At 40.1% G+C, this 22,835-nt stretch overlaps 1 protein-coding gene across 1 annotated transcript in view; it reads left to right on the top strand.

The window, feature by feature from the left end:
- Positions 1 to 1,902: 1,902 nt before the first annotated feature.
- Positions 1,903 to 22,835, top strand: part of LOC118336272 (collagen alpha-1(XIV) chain-like) — a gene marked incomplete in the record, with an annotated part of 121,764 nt that continues 100,831 nt past the window's right edge. Inside the window, 5 exon segments of the mRNA XM_035672881.1 lie at positions 1,903 to 2,107; positions 3,786 to 3,901; positions 16,099 to 16,215; positions 20,649 to 20,792; positions 21,433 to 21,528. Of these exon segments, the coding sequence (XP_035528774.1) occupies positions 3,808 to 3,901; positions 16,099 to 16,215; positions 20,649 to 20,792; positions 21,433 to 21,528 (451 nt within the window).

Raw genomic sequence — 22,835 nt, 5'->3', positions numbered from 1 at the left:
ATAATTTTTTCATACTCTTACTGTTTTTATACTGTCTTTATACTGTTTTTTTCTCTATCCACTTTGCTGCTGTAATATTGGAATTTCCCCATCGTGGGACTATTAAAGGAATATCTCATGTTTAAAAATATAATTATATTATTATTCATCTTTATCGAGGCAGACTGCATCATTTAAGTTGACATAGATTTTAGGTCATAACGTCCGGCCCTAATTTCAGACACACAGTGACACAGTGTCTGCATCTGCTGTATTTGTTTGGTGTGTGTGGTCTGCTGCAAACGGGCAACAGATGAACGGACGACAGACGGACAGGAAGGGAGGAAGAGGCTGGAGGAAGAAAGAGGAGGAAGGAGGCAGGAGGACAGAATCCTTATCCACTTGATTATAGTGTTTATGGCATCTGGACAGTTGTTTGGCTAAGGCGTGCATGCGTGTGTGTGTGTGTGTGTGTGTGTTTGTGTGTTTGTGTGTGTTGCCCCAGGGACCCACCTGGAGTGCAGCTATTCCACGTTTCAACTCAACCAGCCACTGGCACATTTCACCAGCCTCTGTTTCCCATGACTCCTATTCTTCTCCCCTCGGGGCAAGTCACAAAGTCTCTTTAACAGCGCAGGAGCTGAGTGTATAAACAGGATTAGAAAGTGCACTCAAGTCTTTTTTCTCTGCCTGATAGAAGAAAGCACAGTTGTTGACCGATCCACTGTAATGCTCACTAAGATAAGAAAAAATATTCTGGCAAATACACTCATTCGCTTTCTTGTCGAGCCTTAGATGACATCGACCCCACTCATATTGGTCTACTGAATAAGAAGCTACATCCAGGAGACAGTTAGCTTAGCATAAAGACTGGCTAGCCTGGCTCACAAAAAACATCATGTAATCTGAAATTATATATTTTTTTACACTTCTGTACAGTTAATCTGTGAATGTTTGAAGTGCTGCTAGTTTTTTTTTTTTTTTACTTTTTGGAAAGAGCCCTGTTAGCTGTTTTTAGTCGTAATGCTAAGCTAAGTTATCACCTCCTGTCTGTGCAAGAAAGCAAACTACAGCTCATTCCCGAAATGTCCATTTAAAAATGTCAAGATGACTGATTTCTTCCATTTATATGATTTTGTGATGACCATATTGGACAGCTTGATAGATATAGCAATAAAAGCCCTGGTTTCAATCTTCTGAAAGCACAATATGTCACACATTACACTCTGCTGAAAACACTTTTAAAGGTGATTGGTGGACTGCATTGCAATATTGTATCCTAAATTATCTAATGGACAAACATCAGTGAATAAACAAAAGTTTAACAATTTAGAGACCCTATAATAATAATAGCATTCCTTCATGTATTTCCACTTCAGAAATGGTTCATTTTAAAATGTTTAGTATTGACTCATATTTTCCAAATCCAACATTTGGGTCAAATAATTTCACTTAATCGTCTCAGGAATCAATTTTAAGAATCGGCATGGCTTTTAGTAAATATAACTTTCAGCTGAAGAGGAAATCTGTGTCATTGTGCCTTTAACATCAGAGCTCGCCGCGCAGCAGGGCACGGTCAGGCACCTGCTGCGAGCGCACTGAGACATTTGCAGACGGACTTTTTTCCAAGTCAAACACACAAAAAACGAGTTTCACAAATGACCATGTGGCTCCTTTAAAGCCGCTAATTCCGGATATGTGCCCACGACAAGTCCCGTCGTGACCGCGGAGGCGCACATAAAGGGCCCCGGGGGCTGAAGCCGATTGAAACCTGTCAGGTTGTAGCGGAGGCTAATTTTGCGCAGCGGCACTGGTCGCGTATTATCTCTCTCTCTCTCTCTTCTCCTCTCTCCTCTCTCTCTCTCTCTCTCTGAGATGAACCCGGGCGAAGGAAAGGGTTGGGACAGGGAGGAATAGCTGGAGGGAGGGATGGCTGAATAACGAGGAGAGAAACACCCACTCCGGACTGACCGAATTGAATCCGGAGAGACGGAGTGAGAGAAAGAAAAGAGGAGAAGAGAAAGAGTAAGCAGAAAGAGGAACACATTGGGAGGCAGCAGTCTTTGGTATTCAGAGGAATTGTGTTCCTTTGAGGATAAAAGGACGCTTTGAATTGATGACTGGAAAGGTATGAAAGGCGATTTCATTCATTGTGCGTGTGTGCGTGTGTGTGTGTGAGAGAGTGAGTCGCTCTCAGGTGTGCGGCGCTGGAGCGTTTGAACGCAGCGAATTCATTTGAATAAATCTGATAGTTTGACCCAAATCTGGCTGAGAAACTTCATTTAAATCAATCAGCAGCACTTTGAAATGATCACAGAAGACAAATCTGGACTGTACAGTCGGTGAATCAAACTTGTGCGGTCTCACAGGCAGGTGGAGAAATTGTTTGAAAACAAAAAAATATTGATTTTACTTGGTTTAAGTCAGTTTTCCCGGAATAAAATAAATACAGATTTTCTCATTAGCCTTTACAAATGTTTACTCTTTCAAAACACAAGCTTGCAAGGGTCGTCTACGGTCTTGCACTGTAATGAGCTGAGTATGTGTGCAAACAGTATTACACACACTGCCTTAAAAAAAGCATGCACATTAGGCACATAGACTGCTGAATTTTAATGAGGGCGCGACTTTAACCTGGCTTTCATTAACCAATTAACCAGTTACAGAATTGCCCTTTGGACTGGAAAGAGGAATATGTGCAAACTAAAGACAAGAATAACTTTTTTTTTGCTGTAATGTGCATTCATGTTTCATTATTAGGACCACATGAGTAAAGAGAGATACATTTTTAATTGAACCTCGCTCTAATCTGAATTTAGTGTAATTAACTCTTGTGTGTGTGTACTTGCATTAATTATTTGTGTGTGTCTGACAGAGACTAACAGAATAATTTCCTTTCCTTCTCATTTCCCTCTTTGTGTCCTGAGGCTGATCTTTAAAAAAAAAAAAAAAAAGATCATTCCTATTTCCTAGAGTATTTCATGCTTATTAATATGCATTGTCATTATTCTGGCCTTTTGACACTGCCTGAATTGAAGGAGCTGGCTGTTCTTACCTCCACATCAGAGAATGACTCAGTCGTGAAACAACTTTTGTTGCACGTGCTGTTTTATTCATACGACTGTCAGCGGGTGTGTGTCTCCCCAGGACTGAAGCGATAAGATGCCTGTCTGTGTCCATCCTTAGTGGGTAATAATGAGTGGCAGGCTGGAGAGGAGGAGGGAGAGGAAGAGGAGCGGGGGAGAAATGTGGAAGAGACGGTGCAGAGAACAAAATGTTAAGGGTGAAAGCAGGAGATGAGATAGGGAAGAGAGGAGAGGAGCTGTTGTGTTTGCTCTTGTGGTCGGACAATGATGCTCATGAAATGTCCCTTCATAGGACTGCCAGTCAAACTGCTTCCCTCCTGTCTGTTTATCACTCTGTCCTCTATCCCTCTTTCTCTCAGCTCTTTTGTTCATTTCTTCTCCTCTCCTCTCTTCCCTCAAACAAAGTCCTGCACTGTTTTGCCCTCGGCCTGTTCTATGTAGGCGTGAGGCTCGACCGCTGCTCTGTGGTCAGTCTAGACTGCCAGACTACTGCTCTGTAATTGTATCAAAGTGGATATTAGACAGGAGTAACTGATTCCAGATCAGCGTCTGGGGCCTGTGTGGGCAAGGTGGGTCTTGACCCACAGAGCCTCTGTGCAGCTGAAAGGCATTCATGGTGTTGAAATCCCCCTTCTCTGTGTCTCTAACAACCCTTTTCTCTTGCTTTTTCCCCACTTTGCTTTGCCTTTTCTCAACAGAATCTTCATTCTCTCTGTGCAGGTCTAGACTGCTGGTTGTGAGGATGTTGTCAACGGGACAGATTAAGTGGTGTTTGTGGGCTCCACTGGTGTTACTGGCCCTAGTTTCCCATTTCCCCACTAAGGCACAGAGTCAAGGTAAGAACTTTTTTCTCTTCTCCAATCATCTCTCTCTCTCTTTTCTTTCTGCTCTTCACCCTCCCATCCCACTCCCCCCCCGATCCAACTTCTCTTTGAGTCCTTCCACCACTTCCCACCTTGGCCATCGAACCTCTTCCCATCTGTTCCCTTCATCACCCATCTCTCCTTCCTTCCCTCAAGCCTTTCCCTCACCTCTCTGCCCTCCTCTACCTCCATATCCTCCTCCATTCCCTCACCTGACCTTTCTGTGTCTCCTCCTCCCCCGTTTCCACATCAATCCTCCCTCTGCTTGATGTGCAGGCTCAGTCCAATCAGATTACATCACGCTCATGATCATATCACCTCCATATCATCATGCCATTTCTCCCTGGCAGCATGGCAACACTTGCAACCCCGCTGTCGATGCTGCCACGCTTCAGAGGGGTTTTAATAAATGTGTGTTGTAACGGCACGCTTCAAGCTGTGATGATTTGCTGCGCAATGTGCCACACAATATACAACGCTCCAGTGTGCTTCACAATCAACCTCACCTCAGCAAACCTGATTTAATCAAACTGAGCCTCATCAAAAAAAGGGGGCTGTTGTCTGTTTTATGCAGTGTTTTTGGTCATGGATGTTAAAAATCTGGATACACTCTTATCAAGAAACACACATTTTAGTTTCAGATGAACACACTATATGTTAATATGCTGTTATGTGGTATTATTAGCATGGCGTGAGTTAAAGTATAACACGTGTGTTTTCCTGAATGAAACTCAGTTATTCTGACACACTTTCCAAGATCTATTAAAGGGACATTTCACCCGTGGAAACATTAATATTTATTGAAAGTGGGTTATATATGTAGTCGAAATGTAACATAAATTTTGAATTTGGTGCTATTTGACCGAGCAAAGACAGAAATGTGACTTTAGGGCGCATTTGTATTAAAGACAACAACTCCCACAATGCACAGCTCCGCAAGCCGCCCCCACTAACACTATCAAGGACTACAACAACGTGAATGTATAACCCATTTATTTTAGAAATATATCAACAACAAAATAAATATGTTAACAATGACAGTTATAGTTCTCCCTGAGCGTCCTCAGCTTCTTGGTGCCCGCAGTACTGGCCATTCTGGAGCTGGATATTTTCTGTCGGGATAGCCTGCCACCAACACAAGCGGGTAAAACGACACGGATGCCCTCGACCCAATCTCTCGCCTTGCAGGACCCATTCCAGAAAGGCCTGTTAAGGCGATATTGTCTACAAGACATTGAGCACACAGTTAGCGATGCATGGTCTTTGTGTTTAGCGTGCCACAGTAGTTAGCAATGCAACTGCAAGCTGTTTTGGCAGTAAAGAAGCTAGTTCAGTTGGGTGAGCGCTTACGTATTAACCAGAATAACTTCGTGATAATGCTGAACAAATTGTGTTACATACATGCCACATTGTTATAAGGAAAGAAATAGAAACACTCACTTTACAGTCAGACGTCCGTGTGTCCCGTAGACGCACAGTGAGAGCACAGGCACCAACCAGTCCGCCCCAGCTCGAGCCAGTCCGGGCTCCTCGTCCGCGACAGGCAGGGTCCTCTGCCTCCGCGGCAGAAGCCTCAGCTTAGCTGCTCTTCGCTATATTGCGGCTCATAAAGGTAGCCACAAACATTTGATTCGACCATCACACTTTCAAAATTTCTTCCATATTAGATTGATTACCATAGTCGTAACGTCTGGATTGACAGCGCGCTCCACTTAGCTTCCAAACAAGATGGCGGTTATATTTTTTCGTTGCTGCAAGTGAAGTCCCACCCCTGATCTGTAATTAGTCTGTAGCGTGAGTGAAAAAAAAAAATGAGGAAGTAGTGTTTGTAGTCTCACGCCCTCTACAGATACATGAGACTTCCTGCTTCCAATGACGCAAAATGACGATTTTTACCATCATTGGAAGCAGGAAGTGCAACACTGAAATCCGTATTTGCTCCCCTCTCCGGGGAAGTGACGGAATGATGCACGACCATTCAAAAATAGACTGTCTAATGATACAAAGCTTAATGCAAATGGGTGAAGTGTCCCTTTAATACAGTAACCAACCCAGTAACCTATCCTTTCTTATCATGTGATCAGGTGATTTAGTCATAGCTGTTGGATGTTATTGTCTCAACTACAACTGTAGGATGAGGGAAATGAGCTTATTCCAACAAATGGATCCAAGAAGTCTTTCCTGACTCTTACGACTGCAGTGTATGTGTGTGTAACTATGTCTGTGAGTGTGTGTTGTTCATGAGTTTATGGGAATTGGCAGCCTATGATGTGGAGAGGGTCAGATCTACTATAGTTATCTGGATGGAGATCATATGAAATTGACCCCAAGGGACACTTAAACATTTAGCTGACCCTGCTTTGTGTGTGTGTGTGTGTGTGTGTGTGTGTGTGTGGCTCACATTCCTTCCAGGATGTGGAGTTAGAGGAGCAGGGAAGCAGCAGGTCTTGTTTACAGAAACACTACACGCAGAAATCAAATAAAGATTTATTTTTCTCTCTCTCTGAAATTGTTGTTCAAAATCAATAATCCACATATGACACACACCTTTTATTGATCTGTTTCTACAGCTAAATTAAAAAAACCAAAAAGAAATTCCACCCTAAAAATCATTTATGTTATTACAGTGGTCTCTTTGTGGTTAGTTTTTGTTTGTGGGTCTATTTTTGCTTAGTAACCTGAATGGATCAGTGTACACTGTACAGTGCTTTGTGTTTATGTACCATTGGAAGTCCTTACTTAACAGTGATTGCTTTGAAATTGAAATGAAAGAAGCAGTTTTCTATTTTATTCTGTCTTTGTACTACCCTCATTGTCACTCTTTCCTTTTCTCCATCCTTCTTGCTCTGTTTCTCTTCACTTATTTTTCTCATCTGTTTGCCCCCCTTCTCTTTTTATTCAAATTTTCATCAGCACTTCTGTAGGTCATGATTTTCATTGCAGTCAGACAGAAACGAGAGGTGACACAGAAGTGTGACAGCATAAATTAGACTGGGATTTGATCCCACTGAATCACAGCAGAACATGGATGACCTCCCAGACACTATGGGAGCGTGACCCGCTCAATCCCTTCATTAGGGAGCATGTGATAGCCATTAATTTTTGCCCTATCTGTCCCCTAAGCTGCAACATCTGGTCAGAGGGGATTTGAGCTTGAGGATTAGTGTGTTTTCTACCCATGGAGAATGTTTGTATATACAGCACAAATGTCTGGATATCATCAGGAACTCCCACTACCAAAGAGTGTCTCAGTTCAGTAAGGGGTTTTCTCTGCCAGCAAATGATCTAGCATTCACATCTAACTAGTCTTATTTTATATATATATAGATATATATATATCACTTAATTGGTGCATCCTTTTCAATTTTACTGTTGCATGTGCCCTTTGTTATTGAGCAATTGTGAAACATTTAGTTTGACATAAGTTACACTGTAAAATTGGAACATCAAACTTACTTGGTGCTGAAGTGGAAATAATGTAAACTAAACCTGATAGTTTGTAACAGTGTCTCCAACAAAATGTACAACCAATTTACTTTGCAAAATACATTAAAAGAAAAAGTAATTACTTGCATATTATTCATTTACTGTAGGAAAAGTGTCTCCCTTAAGTTAAAGGCTTCAAGTCAGCGATTACTGTTTGACTTTTTACAACAATCTTCTGAACATCAACCAAGTGCTTTGTGTATCCTTAGACAAAACCATTAATATGTCAATCTTGCATTAGGAGCAGTGAATATTTTGCAGAAATGAACATTTACACATCCATACTACACACTAGCAGCTTTGTGAGACTGTACGCAGGCACAGTGGTGTTGAGCTAGATGCTAACGTCACCATGCTAACATGGTTACACTGACAATGCTTACAAGGTTCCCCATCGTAGTTCAGAAGCCGAGGCTGAGGAGTTTGTCACTAGATGACGCTAAAAGAAAAGTCGGCTACTACCTACTACCTTGAATATCTGTTGCAGATTTCCTTGTAATCCATAAAATAGTTATCAAGATATTTAACTCAAAACCAAATTTACTGTATTTCCTACAATTGTCTTTGTTAATGCAAATTTGTTGTGCTGTATATAAACAGATGTTTTTAGAAAACATAATTTGGACACAATATGCAGTCAGTACTACATATAAGGCTTGAGCTACTAGATATTGGCTCCTATGTCTGACCTGTGGGAACGGTTCTGATACTGTTCTTACTGCAGAAATTGAGCAGTGAGCAAAACAGTGGATTGTTGTTTTTTTGGTTCTCTGGCTCTTACTTTGGCCTTGAAAAGTATTGAAAAGGGAAATGTAAATTTTGTTCTCTGCTCAGTCCTTTAGAGGGTGCAAGGAGTGACCTGGCACTTTGTGTTGCTGTTTCCAATGCAGCATTGACAAAAACAGGATAGATGAAGGAAAGATGCCTGATGGTGGGAGTTTGCCACTGTTACATCTGAACCCAAAAAAGTAAAGCTGTCATGCTTTATTGTTAATTAAGCAATTATTTTCAGTCCTGTTCCCTAGATAAGTCAGTTAGTCATTGTAAAGATGCTAAATGTGTGTGGGTTGTCCTCTGTTTGTGTGTGTGTCTAATGTGTGTATAGTTAATTATTGTAATTGATTTTGTTGATTGCCAGCCCAGGTCAATACCCTGTTTCAGGACACATCACAACAGATTATGTGCTCGAGAACACATTTACAAAGATATTGCACTTTTGTGTTGGTGTGTGTGTCTAGATACGTGTGTGTTTGTGTGGAGAGTGTGTGTGGTTAGAGGGCAGCTTGGTGAATTAGTATGAGTGAAAGTGTTGGCCAATAATTTCAGTTATAATGAACAGGGAGAGAAGCCAATGATGAGAAATCATTTATTCATAAACAAAAGAGAGGATGAGATGGAACAACCTGTTTTGAATTTAAAAACTGCTAAATTATCCACACCCAGACTACCGTCACCTCGCCACTCTGCTGCTGTTGATGGTAATCCAGCTTGTCATAATCATCAGCCACTTTGGACTAAATGGAGCATTGAATTGTTGGAGAAATTATGTGCAGGAGACTCTCTCATTTTGCCCTGTCGTTATTGTCAGAGAATGTAGATAATGTTCTTTGATTGTAAATAAACACAATAAACTATAATTAATGGTAACATGAGCTAATGATGATCATGAGGTGTGTGTGTGTGTGGGGGGGGGAGAACTGCACAATGTATAATATCACTCAGGATATCGAGTTCTTCATTCAATATGGATATTCCAAATGACACAGTACGGGTACCACAGTGTACTTTAGGTAGGAATAATAAGTGCCAGGTGAAGTAGCTGCAGTCTGAAAAGCATGAAATAGGCTTTGAGCGTTTTGGAACATAGACACGCTTCCCAAAATCACAGAGTGGAATAGCGTGCAGAGCCAGAAGTGACTTGGGGCTGAGCAGATATTGTATTAGTACAAGGTTGTGAATCGGCAACTTTGGTCCTGGTTCTCTTGAAATAACTGAGAAAAACTGCCATGATGGTAAGAAAAGGACATTTATTTAAAAGGGAAACTTAACTTGTTGCTGCAGCTTTCTGAAAGAAAATTCCTCATCTGAGTGAACTCAAGGAAATAAATGCTTGAATCTTTGGCTTTTTCACTTTATCAAAGACCGGGCTTTTGAAGGTTTTTCTCTTTTAAATAACTTTACAACTAAGGTAGTCACTCACAGCAAGAGTGTGAGATGATCAGGAAGGGCAGACGAAGAAAAAACAGCAGTTCAACCAGATTAACCTCAACCTGCAATCATTGATTTTTTGGCCACTTGAGGGCAGCAGAAACAAACTGTAAACAATATATTAGCACCTTTTAGGTTGATATGGCAAACATGTTAGCAAACAGTTGTCTGTTTATGTTACACACTTGAATAGGGGAAGACATACCTTGAGTTAGAAACAACACGCACTGCTACTGCTACTTCCGGCAAAAACTGAATATTGAGTCGAATTTATGTTCACTTGATGAATGGGTGTCAAATATTTAATATTTTAGCTCTGTTCTGGTCTCCATCAACTCCTGAGGAAAATATCTTGCTCTTTAGCTGCTAACTGTTTACCAGCTAGTCAGTAACTGTCCGTCTGCCTCTTAAAGCTTTAAAAAGTAATTTGGAGTATACATAAAAAAGTATTGATTATAGCAGCTTAAAAGACTTTATTTGGAGATAAAAGTGAAAGTGCACCGTAAATGTAACAAAATGCAACAATCCCATGCTCAGCAAAAGTCTGTGTGAGCAAACTACAGTAGGGTGATATCAGCTAAATTGAGCCACTTTTTGGTTAATTGCTTAGGAAACTAAGAAAAAGCAACGTATGACACTGGATTGTGTTTTTATAGTTAATAAGGACTGTTTTTAATATTTTTGTGTTAAATTGATGTAATAAAATATAATCGTTTAGGTCTTTCAGCTTTTGAAACATCAGCTGTCCCACATTTTTGAGATAATCAGTTTTCAGGTAAAATGGGCCACCCGATCAGCTAAAATGAGCCACTGAAACTGCAAAGCAATTATGATAAAACAATCTGATTAACTTTAATTTTAACATTTTGGAACTCTAATGTTAATGTCTGTGTGTGTGTGTGTGCGTGTTTGTGTGTACATGTGTGTGCGCTGTGTCTGCATGTGTGTGGTGTGTGAGGGGCTCCTGCCATTGGTCTACCAATTTTGGAAACTCTATGTAATGTCTGGTGTGTGTGTGTGTGTGGTGCTGTGTGTATGTTAATGTGTAGTGTATGTGTGTGTGGGTGAGTGTGTGTGCTGTGTGTGTGGTGTGGTCGTGTGCCTGTGTATAGTTTACAATGCAGCTTGCACCAAAGCTAAAAATTTGGCATTATATCTGATGAAGGCTATCACAACATGCATTATACCCAATTTTTTATAACTGTACATCTGTTTTTTAGTGATTTATCAACCTTATAATGTTCAAGTAAGATTTGTCTGCCAGGCCACTCACCTCACAGTTCTTCTCAGCAGTCTGGAAGTGAGGCTTTGCCCCGCCCACCATACCAACCATAGACCAATTAAATCAATTGTTTTGTATCAAGTACAGTTGTAGCCACAAGTGGAAATTATTTGCAGCCATTGGCTATTAGAATTGAAAGAGTTAGGAGGCTCAAACCTTAAATGGCTCATTTTACCTGATGGCTCAATTTAGCTGTTATCACCCTACGTACAGAGGGGCAAATTTGAAACAGGAAGTTGTTTGTAAACTAATATTTAAGCCAACCTTGGGGTTTGTGTAAAATCTGTATGATTGTCTGCTTGTATTTCTTGCTCTGACAGATTTTATTGAACTATTGTTGCCACTGAATAGACGTTGTATATAATGTACTTTCATTTTGTTATTAAGTTTAATCTTGTGATTATCAAAATAATGACCAAAACTATTATAAAAAGACCATAGTTATGATCAACTATCCCATAAAGACTAAATACAAAACTTGGAACATGGAAATGGTGTGTAGTTCTGTGTAAGAATAGCAGACTCTAGAAATTAATATTTTATTCTTGTTGAATGTCAGTCATCTCCTGCAGAATTAACCCAGTTGAGTATTTTATGGTGATATTTTTTTCCCTGTTGGTTTGCAGTCATGCAGAATATTATGGCTTCTTTCACCAGACTGCACAAGGGGAAGGATCATCCAACAGGCTCTTAATATTCAGTCAGTCCTTAAGAGAGATTTCACACACACACACACAGACTGTGCCTAACAATGCAGCACAGAGATAAGTGTTATGGGGTAAAGGCATCACTTAGACAGGTAAAGTGATGAAAGAGAAAAAAAAAGGTGTTAAACCACAAAAAGAGTTGAGTGCAGGTGGCGGAGAAGAGGAGAAGATAGGATAAAAGAGAAGACAAGGGAAGAGGAGGAGGAGAGGGAGAAAAGAGTTTAAACCCAAGGATGAGACGAGATGTGATAAAAGAGTGAAGTGTTCCACGAGAGCAGCAGAGGAGATAAAAAGAGCGGAGAGGTGGAAAGAAAAAGCCAGAGTGGATTTGGGTTAAGTGCTATCTCGGTGAGCAGAGTAGTTCTTGTACTGACAAGATGCCGGCCACATCAAACGACTCGTGCTGCAGCGCTGGATTGGCACACACACTCATACACACACTTCCCCCGTCTCCCTCATGTACAGTACAGTAGCTATCTTGTGGTGACAGTGCAAGCCAGCAGTTGTCATCCATAAATCCCCCGTATTAGTGAAGCTACTGTAGCCTGAATACTCACTGAGGAGTCAGTAAGGGCCTAGTCTGGACAGAGGCGGAGGAAAACAGGGAATTTAAGGATGGGAAAATGATGGGGAAAGGGAAGTACAGGAGAAAAGATGAGGGGAAAGAAGAGGAGAGAGAGGAAGAATCACAGTATGGTGACAGAACAGGAGGAAAGTTGAAAAGAGAGAACCAAATGAAGACAATGGAAGAAGAAAAAGGATATAAAGAGGATGATGAGATTAGAAGGAGGATAGAGAAAAGGTATAGAGAGAAAGGGTTGGAAAAAGGCAACAAAGAAGAGATTGCAAAAATAGCCAGAAAGCTCAGAGAAGACAAAGGACAGACATGAGGCGAAACAGAGCAAAAAAGGAGAGTTGAATCTAAGTTGAATAGAGAGATTGTTGCGTAAGGAAAGTGAGAGAAAAGGAGGAGGAAGAAGAGAAGGGGTAGTCAGCGAGAGTAGCAGGATGAAAAGAAGCCAACATAGAGCGAGATGCTGAGCCAAATCATGAGATGGGAAGAGAAAACTTGCAGAAGAAGTTGAAACAGAGACGTGGAGCGAGGGGAGGCATAGAGAGCGGAGATGAAGTGAAGCAGAGGATTGGGCAGTGAGTATTTACTCATCTACCAGGAATCCCTGCTAGCTTTCACCGCTGCTAATCCTGGGAAGAGTCATCCTTTTTCAAACTGGGGCTTCAAGCTGCGTCTGCATCGCTCCAACCCAGATAATTCCAGTTCATACTGGGCCTCCAGTTAAAAGACTTTTCTAGTTCAAGCTCCATACAGAGTCGGTAGATTACTGAAGTTCATACTTCAAATTAGACCCTTTTAAAAGCATCTTAAGCTTCATGAGGCGAGAACACGTTCAGTATAGTTTTTAAGGGATTTCTGTAATTTTCTGGAGCTGCTGGGGTCATTTTTTTTCACCGAGGCTTCAGTGACTCAGACTATTTACTGCAGCTAAATGTTGTTGCTAAGCAGTAGTCGCCAAAGTTCTGCCAAATGGCTGGACTTGCATTTACTATCTGGCAAGAAGGTTATGCAAGGACCTATTGGGGGCTCACTGATGGTGTAACTCTTAACTCTAGAGCCAGATAAATGGCACTGGTTTGTGTGATATACTATACGTGGGTATACTCTCTGTAAGTTAAGGGCAGAGTTAAAGCCTCTAGCAGGGTTCCTACAATGTTTGCGCAATCGGGAGAAGAAGTCTAATGGGCTTGATAGAGAGTGTGAAATGTTGTGCTCTCGTACGGTGGTAAACAAGAACAGACGTGGCGGTTTGTGAAGGGTAATTTATATCCGAGACCCTCATGTTCTGTCAGCATCTGCAGCTATTGGAGCTATTATGTCCATATTCATTAATCATAGTAGCTGTCTCTGGAATTGCCTCCAACTTACAGACCTTGACATGCATTCACAGAATAAAACAGGGTCATAGTTGGCTCATTCGGTTTTTTTTTTTTTTTTAAATAAGTTTTCTATTATAATTCAGTGTGTGTGAGTGTGTGTGTTCATTGACATGCAACGCAAAGATCAAGGTATTCAAGGCAATTTTCATCTGGTTATTGGTACCCTGTCTGCCAACTCAATTCACCTACTATCAAGCACACACAAAAATGATACCAGAGTAATCATCTACCAGCTCTGTCACAGACTTAAATTATTCATAGATTCTTATTGTGTGCTGTAATTATACCGTTTCATCCTATGCATTTTGAGTATCTGATAGGTGGCGATTACTTAAGAAAAGGAGTGAGCAAAATGTAAAACTGCAAAGTGCTGCACTGTGTCTCTGCAGAATGATCACACAGCATCGTAAGATCTGGTGATTAAAAGTTCAATACGTTATCCTTGTTTGACAACTTGAGACTGGATCCTGTTATTTTGGCTTCTGACATTAACTTGTGAGGTAATGCCGTGACTAAAATTGGAAGGATGTTTGGCAGCAAGGTTTAGTTTGGCTGAAATTATTTTTTGGAAAGAGATGAAACTTTTCTCTTTACTTTGATAATTTATTTAAATAGAGAAAAAGTATAAAACCTATGTGTGTCAATTATATATATACTAGGTTATCAACGTGCCAGTATACTTAATATACTAAAGAACACTTAATCTATGGTTTATCAAAATTTTTTGACCCATGTTGACCTGACCTGAACCACTGGCTTCTAAACGGACCAACTAACATTTCTGCCTACAACATTATAATACAATAATGCAACTTGGGAAATACAGTGCTCTCTGATTATTGCCTGAATGGGATTTTCCATTGAGAAAGATGGAAGTCTGTTCTCATCACCGAGTGAAAATCCTGCACAGTACCCCTCAGGTTTGTCTACATCATATCACCCATTTTTTTCTCTACTCAGTTTCTCCATAATGGCTGATGTACAGTCTTTACATGTCAGCACTCTATAAACATTCATATCCTGCCATTAACTGACAGATCAGCGTCAATTTTTGTAGCTTGTCACATCGCTAATGTGGGTCAGCAGTTAAGTTGAGGGGTCTTTCAAAGTTTATTAGAGCTTAAAGAGATGTAGTTCATTAATATTATTCCCTAGATGACTCCAGGCACAGTAGCTGGATGTTATACTCTGATTCTTTATTTATATAGACAGCAGCAAAGTTGGTTCCCTGACCTACATGCATCCAGAGAAGAAAATTACTGATTTTTGTGTCCCCAAGGTCTTATTAAATTACAAAACTGTCATATTGTCCTTTTAATTGGAGTCAGAAATACCTTAAAATTATACTTTTAAGAACATTGATGGAGCTCTAAATGATTGCAAATAAATTGTGATTTATTTTTAAACCAGTTTATTCAGTTTTTTTCCATTATAAAAGTACTAAAATAAAACAATATATTAGTCTTGCATGACCCAATCTAAAAGCAAAGTTAATTTTACTATATCAGATTATGAGTAATTTCTGTTGAAGGATCTTTAAGACTTTTTTAGTTTGAAATGTTTTTAAAGAGTGCTGACAGGTAACTTTACATTGGCAGTGTCATCAGATTTGTGGATGACAGTGTCTACTCATTTATAGAAACTTAGTAGAAACATATTAAGTGTTATTTGTATGTAAACTAACATAGATTAATGGTTGAAATGGTGATATGTTTCGCAGACATAAAGGTTATGTCAGCGATTTCATCTGAGGTGAATTCGTAGTATTCCATAATACTACATTTCTCTATTGCTGTTGTCTTTTCTTTTCTTTTATTCAGTTGTCTCTCTGTAGATTATAAACAGTCAAATTATCTCCTGCTTTCTACCACCTTTTGATTCTACAAAATATCCTGTCTCAGACACACATACAGTCACCATTTTTAACAGGTCACTGCAGTTTTCTTTGACAAAAGAAAGTACAGTGAGCTGCTGAGGATGCTACTGTAAACCAATCATTTCTCTGTGATTTTGTATAGATCAGAAATAAACACTCAAAAATTGGCACAGGCAAAGACATCGACCTTTACTTCTCTTCACCGGTCTGTAACAGAAATTTAAATCATCCCTCCTCATATCAGTTTTTCATTGAATCAATCTTATAGAGAATTTGACTGGAAATAGTTTCTCTAAATCTCTAAGTTTTTAAGCCTTTTTCATGCTGTTTTGAGCTGAAGCAAACTGAAGCTGAGCTGTATGCCATGCTGACTTGCTTTATGCGTTGCTCTCATGGATACAGGAATTTCAAAATTGAAATTCACTCAGCCCTTTCTCTGTCCTTCTGTCCATCCATTTATTCATTTCCTCTTTGAGCTGTTTTGATGTGTCGCCTTCTGGGGCAGATTTTGTGGTGTCTCTGGGTTTAAATGACTGGGTATCATGTTAACACACTGGTGACTGGGATTAATTAATATAATTTTCATTCAACAACATATTATCTATTTTGAATCATTCCCTATGCTATTGAAGCTGACTTGTGGTTAATTGTTTTTCAGTTCCAGCTCCGAGGAGGCTGCGTTTTAAAGTGCTGAGCCCAAGCAAACTTCTTGTTTCATGGAAGGAACCCAAAGGAGACTTTGACAGCTATCTATTCCTCTACAACAGTATACCAGGTAGGATCATTTTGCTGTATAGACACACACAGAACACGCTCACGTAGAGAAAATACTTCTATGCCAAAGAAAAGTGGGACCTAACTTTGAAATTTTGTGGGAAGGATCCCATTATGACTTGGATTTTCTATCTGTCAGGAAGGATTATGTAATTTACTTCTTATCAAAGCTCCTTTGAAGGGATCAAACTCCTGAGAGACGTGGGGGACTCAAAGTTTGTCCTGCACCTCTGCCAAGTTTGAGACAAAGTAATGTTTTTGCAGCGTACATGCAGCCTGTCAGCAGATTTTAAAATGGAGCTGATAGAACAGTAGGACCTACACTGGCTCGTGATGGAGCTCAATCCAGGACAGACCAAACACAAAGGCCACCATATAGCTGTCATTCATCCAGCATTAAAGTGTATTATCACCGTACGGCTGTGTGGACATGACGAATGCCTAAAATCCTGCTTTTATCCTGCATCTGTCCGCAGTCAATCATTGCACAGACACAGGGCATGACCTGGTCTCTTTCTGGGCATGCACAGTGTAGTCAGTAATCACCCTAATTACCCCTGACGTCTCCTTCATCATGTAATCACAGTGCACCTTCCTTCACAGCCATACATCTTCTTCACATCAATTCCTTAACTATAACTGCGCCGCTGCTTCCATTTGTTCCGTATTAATGATGCTGTGCTCAACACTGCAGACAATTCTTTCGCCGGCGCTGTAAAAATGAATAAGTAGGACTGAATAAGCACTCTGTAACATAAAACTTGTTTCTCACAAACAACACTTTGCAAGAAACGCCTCGTCTGACAATTTCTTGCTGCCTCCGACAGCTGAAAAGAGAACAAAAACTGAAATTTATGGCCACTTCCTCTCAGGGAGGAGGTGCAGCAGTAGCTCACTGGCATTCAGCAAATGCAGTAAAAACCTTCCCAGTGTCCTTACTGTATCTGTAATACAGCTTTCTTCGATAATAAGGAGGGATGAGGACACAAATACCTGTCCAGTGTCCTGAAGTCCAGTGTCTTAGTCCGTCTGAGTCGAATGAGGTGAACAGCACCCATGGTGAAGCTTGTTAACACTGGCTGAAGACCATTTTAGATCACAAAAGGAGCTGTCAGAGTGGCAGCTAACCTTTCGGCTCAACATAATATCCCTTTTTTTCCCTCCCTCTGAGCTTTTCTAAAAAGGAGCAACTGGATAAGGATTAAGGTTTTGGAAGCAGATGACTCATTTTTGCCAACAGAAATGCCTAGCTGTCAATTCTTCATCATCAGTTCTTATATTCTTTATAACATTGTCCCCTGTCATTTCCCCCATTATCAGCTTTTGTCCTTGTGGATAATGTAATCCAGGTCTCACTGCATCAAAATGGTTTAACTTTACCCTGTGCGTCTCTGTCCAGTGGCTTTATTCCCTATTATATGACAGTGCATGAATTAAACTAAAATAAGCATTTATTGGAAGTCTGTTCAATAGCCTGCCAACAATTCAGAATTTCAAATAGTGTGGGTTGTGTCTGTGTGTACTTGCGTATCTGTGTTATTTATCAGTGCCAGATGTCTATATTTACTCTCTCAAATCTCAGCAGAGATGACGCCAAACCCGGCAGAAAAAAAGTTTAGTTTTTACTGTATGCAACTGCAACCTATTGTTACACTGATACTGCAGCCAATTAGGGGAATCGTTTGGGTAACGGAAAGTGTATTTGCTTTTTAAGCACTGGAAGGTATAAAAAGTGGTGTGAGACACAAGCTGAGGTTTAAAACAGGTTGTAGTATTTATAGCAGTGACAGTACATATAGTATTTATAGTAGCAATACAGAATAATATGAATAGTTACTGCGGCTGACGCATTAGACAGAGAAAGCAAGTGGAAAGTGGTGTAGTTCTGCGCAGTTACACATCTTGTGACGAAGTTTGTGCAGCCAATCAGAGTGAGGCTTTACCATGCTCGAGCTAACTTTAGCTAAGTTAGCTCGAGTTAACAATTAATCATGGGTGGATCAAAAAATGAGCAACTTTTAAACAAAAAACAGTAGGTCAACATCAGTGGTGGAACAAACAAAGTGAGAGTAAGAACAGGTAGACCCGTGAGGTCCCACAGAAAAGCTTGAGAATCACTCAACAGAGGTGGAGCGAATAAACAGACCTAAGTTACATTTGCTAAACTCAACCAGCTAGTCCTCATCATTAAACTAATTTATCATGTAAAACCGATAATAATGTTAATGTTAACCGATAATGCAAAAAAACTCTCCTGAGACAGGATTATTCTTAGCTTTGTGTTGCTTGTCTAAGTAAGTTTTCTAGTGTGGTTCGCTACACCACGGCCTCATTACTGCCCCTGAGGCCGGGGAGCAGAATTCACCTGTAGTGGCTGTTTTTCCACACAAAGTAGACAAGGGGAAACAATGAGCCCATCCTACACTCTAAAACAAACTTCGACAAGCGACACAAAGGTGGGATTTATATTTTATAGAAAGTATTTTCAAAAGGCATTTTCCGCTTCTACAAAAGAAAAGATTTCAAGGATGAGGACTAACTGTGTTTTGGCAAATGTGCGTCTGGTTGGCACCTCCATTAAAGAGCAGCACAGCAGGGGACTTTTGAGGTGTCTCTCCCGGCTGCCAATGTCAGTAACTGATGCTAAAAATGTTAATAATACAGTGAGTCCCAGGACTGAAATAGCATTAATAGACCAATGTTTTACTTTAAAATTGAGGAGTGTAACTAACTGAAACCAGGATATTCGGTGGCCTGGAGGTCTGAGATATTTTTAACAAGAGAAAAGGTGGAGAGAGTAGTGCTGAGAGGTTACAGATTTCTGAATAAGTATGTATTGTATAACTGATCAGACTAGTGAAACCACATTGTGTTCTTGGGTGGGCTAGAGATTATGGCTGTCATCTAATTTTAATTTGTGGTATTGTTTATACATTTTTGCTGTTTCCTTTAAATGAATTTTTGGCCACTATAGGAGAAACACAACATGACTGTGTGTCCTTTCTGATAATTGTACCAGGCCTGTTTTCATTTGTGATGAAGCATTCATGTTAAGCAGAATGAAGTTTCTGCCAACTTTTTATATTTGTTCCGGTTTAAAATGATTGTGACAACAGTTTTAAAAACAAGTCAAGCATTAGTTGTTTGTCGTAGTTTTCCAAAATCTTCTTAATTAATCTTAATACGGAGAGATGATGATTTTAATGGGTTTTCCACAATTGAGTCAGCCCACAAACTGCAAGCTGTTTTGGATATCACGGAAACCAATCTGATCAACTTTAGACTTTTAACTAATTTAAAGGATTAGTTCAACATTTTGGGAAGTATGCTTATTTGAAAAGCTTAATGCCATTCATGTCCTGGGCCTGAAGTTGACCGTGAAGATGGGCGAGAAAGGGAATAAGGGTATTTTCCAAAAGGTTTACAACTCACACTTCACATGTTTGTAAATTCCTTTATTATCATTATCATCACGCACCAAGTGTAAATAATAATGCCCAGTCCTTTACATTAAAGACTAAACAGGTGATTGCAGGTGAACTCTTTGATTCATTGCTGTTCTCACCTAATACATTCAGTCACGAAGGAGAGATTTATGGAAAAGACTGTAAAAAAGTATTAAGAAGGGTGTTTGGCCCTGAGAAAACTGAGACTTTCCGTGTGCAACAGTTATCATATGGTGTCCCAGTGACTTAAAGCCCAGGTTGATTAACAGTAGTTTGGTTCCCTTGCACAGACGAAGGTTCTGGTTTTTGCAGTGAACACTGATTCATGCAGTTACCTCACCTGACCTGCTGTCCCCTTCAGTAGGATTTATTGTCCTTCCCCTAAAGGTGTCATTAGTCATCACTCTGCAGGCACAGGGGACAGAAGAGCTGAGAAAGCTCACGCACCTTATTGATGGCCAAATTGATTGCAGGGTCAAAACTGAAATGGGGGTGATAATGTGACCTGTTGGTCTGATGGGGATTAACTGCTAAAGAGAGGACAAAAGTGCATGCACACTTGTTTCTTGGTGAGGCTTGACAGTCTATTTTTGGGACAAATTGTATTTTACTGACCTCAAAACTTAAGAGACGGTAATCCTTATTTTCTCTCAAAGCTTCACCCACTAGCCCCTGAAGAAACAACAACAGAATTAACTTTGGACCCACAAAATGCCTTGGTTTTATCTTTTTTTTTTCTTTTTGTGAAGATACCTCACAAAGACACACACAAACAAATCCACTTTGAAATAAGATATTTCAACCTTGTAATGTTTGCCTGCCTTCAGAATGGAGAATATTAATAAGCTCCTCTGCTGAATTAACTTCACATTGGCTCAGTCATGAGAATACTAATATTTTGCTTCCAAGCAACTACATATATAGCAACAAGAATTGAAATACACTGAATCATACCACTGTCTCTTCTTCTTTTCTCCCTCTCTGTCAGGTGGTCAGCGGAGGGAAATCATAGTATCGAGATCTGACACTAAAGTGTTGATAACAGACTACAACCCCTCTAAGGACTACACTGTCAGTGTGATCGCTGTCAGTGGCACTGAGCAGAGCAGACCACTTCAGGGCAGACATAAAGGTGCGTTTATGCATTTCTCTTCTCTCTTTTATTCTGTTGTTCTGTACACTGTTATGTCTTCACTGCTCCTCTGTTTTACCTGACACTATACTACTATACTCTCAAATCTTTCTTACATTCTTCTTGTCTCCTCTCCTCTCATTTCCTCCTATTTCCTTTCTTCAACTTTGTTACGCTATAGTGAACTCCTCTTTCTTATTTCCTCCCCTCTCATCAACACCCTCTCTTCATGTCTCCCCTCCTCTTTTTCTCTCTCCAGTTTCCTTTTCTCTTCTCTTGTTTCTCCTTGTTTTCTCTTTTTTCCTCTCCTCTCCTCTCTTTTCCACCTGTTTTCTCTTGTTTTCTCCAGTTTTTCTCCTTTCTTTTCAACCCCAACCCACTTTCTGCTTCCTTCCTTCCTCTCTCCCTCTTCTCTCTGAAAATCTGTACTCATCTTTGTTGTGATGTGCTATACTCTCTTTACCATAGTCTACCCTGCTCTATTTTAATCAGTTCTCTCCTGTAATCTAAGTATTGACGTATGTGCTTTCCTTATTGGCTTATGTAAACCCACATAGAGAAGGGACTCTCTGAAATACCTTTTTTTTTAATTCTACAGGATTTTGTTAAATTGATGATTAATCTGTGTCATTTGCTGCAGCTGAAAAAGGTGAGAGTGACGGAGGAGACAAGACTGAGCCCCAGACGCTGACTGAGTCAGTTGTACCTCCTGAGGATGCAAATGAGATCTCTGGAGGTAGGATAAACGCAAAACACTCAAACACTGTTTCCAGGAGAGGAGGCCATATACAAATCCTGTGCTCACATGAACGTATAAATAAAATGAATTGCACTGAGTAGGACTCACTTAAAGAGTCCTCCAGTCAGTTGCCATAGTGATGTTTGGGGGTGGGGAAAAACAGTTGTTGGTGTGGTGTTAAACACCAGCTCCATGGATCAGAAAACCAAAAATATAAGTACATGTCCAGTTGGATCCGACTGTGCGGTGTTTCCCCCATACAGAGTTTGTGTGCAACTGGTAAAGCAGAAAAATCCAGACAGACAGACAGACATCGGCCTGGTGGTCTACTTACCCACAAAGTGAAAGTAAAGATGCCAAAACAATATATGCTTCAATGGTGAATCATTCACAGTGGTGCTTTGTGGAAACTCTTAAGCATATGCAATGCTGAGTGATATTAGGTGACTGTGACTCCTGATATTAGACGCTGAGTGACCCACAATGTTCAATTGTGTCTGTGCGGTTGCCAGTTAATTTGAACTCTACTCCCCAACAAGACCATCTGGCTTTCTGTCTGTTTGTTATTGAAACCAATCTTTCAGTTGGCAGCATTAATGTCCTCAAATTTAAATGCCCAATATTTCAACCTCTACTGAAATATGAGAGAAGAAAGGAATGCATTCATTTTCATCTTTAGTGTATGTCTCTGCTTACATAGAAACCAAAATCTCAGTTGATTTCTTTACCATAACCGTGAGTTCAGCAGGGAATCTTCGACTATAGAATAATTGATCTTTTGTAATATGGTTTTCTGTGTGCACTAATGTGTGTATTAGAGAAAGATGATGCTGGTAATTTGCAGCCTCAGACATGAACTACGCTTGTGGCTGAATTTGAGACAGTCTAACTGCTGCTGATGTGTGAATGTGACTGTTTTTACAAGATTTAAAAGCCAATTTGTGACATTTTTAGCATAGCTTTCAAGCCTAAAGTCTACACATAGACAGAATTTGTGGTACTTTGTGGTAGGTTGCTTATTATTTTAAGACACACTTTCGTTTGGCCTTTATTGTGTTTTTGTGCGCAGGGTGATCATTTATCATAGGGCACTAAAAGAAAGATATTCACGAAGTTGCGAATATTGAATATGGTTTAAATAAGTCCAGGCTCCAATTAACTGTATACTATGCGTCATCATTTTCATGGACCATAACCTGTATATATTATTTGCGCACTATAATTTTACTCTGTAATGCTATATGTGCACTTCGTATTTGCTGATGGTGCAAGAGAGGGATACACACACTAACACACACTCACAC

Source organism: Morone saxatilis, unplaced genomic scaffold (genome assembly GCF_004916995.1).
Source record: "Morone saxatilis isolate NCDOM2014 unplaced genomic scaffold, NCSU_SB_2.0 Contig24, whole genome shotgun sequence".
In the NCBI taxonomy this organism is placed as follows: domain Eukaryota; kingdom Metazoa; phylum Chordata; class Actinopteri; family Moronidae; genus Morone; species Morone saxatilis.
The sequence above is the reverse complement of the archived record's forward strand: the minus strand, read 5'-3'. Positions and strand labels throughout refer to the sequence as shown.